General features: G+C 49.7%; 1 protein-coding gene across 1 annotated transcript; it reads right to left on the bottom strand.

Moving 5' to 3' along the window:
* Positions 1-39: 39 nt before the first annotated feature.
* On the bottom strand, positions 40-1,243 carry AURANDRAFT_72873 (hypothetical protein; the record flags this gene model as incomplete). Its single annotated transcript, XM_009044785.1, has 9 exons — positions 40-188; positions 214-277; positions 332-391; positions 427-519; positions 542-662; positions 764-810; positions 857-964; positions 1,006-1,112; positions 1,157-1,243. The coding sequence occupies 4 exons, from the start codon at positions 511-513 to the stop codon at positions 40-42; spliced, it is 360 nt and encodes a 119-aa protein (XP_009043033.1).

The raw sequence follows: 1,243 nt of genomic DNA, 5'->3' as shown, positions 1-1,243 counted from the left end.
GGGAAGAGCGCATGAAACAAGGCAGCTGTTCTCGAACACCTAAAAATGACAACTGTCAGTCCCCATTGCTGCTCGCTGGCTCGTGCAGGTGACGTCCATATGTTCACCACCAACTGTTCGGAGAGCGAGATCGCGAGGCTCTGCTGGTGGGTGTCCGAGTGCCTGATTTCGCAGTATTGCTATAGATCCTACATGGGTCAGTAAAGTGGACACCGAAATTGGCATCAACAACAAACATAGCTTTGTTTGCATCCATGGCACCCTCCGCGAGGATGACCTAAGGTCCCCAGATGGATGAATGATGAATGTGGCTAACACCATGCGAAATGACCATGCCCACTGCAAAATAGCCACCGAATGTTTCAGCTTGAGAGATATCCAGTTTTACCACCTAGCACAACTTGGCGTCAGCTGAAGCCAGCGCACAACGCGGGTCGTTTCAGAGTGTGCATCTTCGAGGTACAACAGTTCCCCTTCGATGTTAGTGAGGGTGCCAAGTATACACCGCCGCATGCCGTCCTAAATACGAATTCAGTTAGACCAAACTAGCTCTGTATTCACAAAAGAATGTAAGACAATGATCAAGCGCAGCGATACTGCGAAGCGTATCTAAATTTGATGCCCAGGCAGAGTCCCCACTGGAAAAGATATCCTCTTCGAGCCTGTGTGTCAGGAGGGGACTGCGAGCTGTTCTCCTACAAAAGAGCTGTTTCGTTAACGACGTGCCACCAAAAAATCTACTGCATTGATAAAGATTTAGTACCACCGCAGATGGCTCACTGCCAACAAAGCTCGAATCGCGCGCAAAACCTACATGTCGTGAGTACACACTAAAAAGGTACAACGCTGGTCATACGCATCTGCGCGCGCTACAGCACTACCGTGCTTCATGGGATGAGAGTACTTCGGCGCTGTCCATTGTGCCATCGATCTTGTAGTAGCGCCATCGTACTTAAAGGCGAACCTAAAACATTGCATGGGCATTTGTCTTCTTGATTTGAGTACGTTTTGTTTGCAGCATCGTAGACTAATCGTGGTGTTGACCACGCGTCCAATGAGCGTATGGTGGAGCTGCTCTGAGGAGATGAGAGCGTATCCAGGGCCGCGATGACCTATGTGGATGCCAATAGCTGTTGGAGACAGGGGCGAGTCGTACGACTGCCTTGTCAACGACACGTTCAATTTTATTGTCAAGGCGCACCACAATTGCATCCATGAGGACAACGATATCCGTAGGCGAAGA

Source organism: Aureococcus anophagefferens (genome assembly GCF_000186865.1).
Source record: "Aureococcus anophagefferens unplaced genomic scaffold AURANscaffold_809, whole genome shotgun sequence".
NCBI classification, from domain to species: domain Eukaryota; class Pelagophyceae; order Pelagomonadales; family Pelagomonadaceae; genus Aureococcus; species Aureococcus anophagefferens.
The sequence above is the reverse complement of the archived record's forward strand: the minus strand, read 5'-3'. Positions and strand labels throughout refer to the sequence as shown.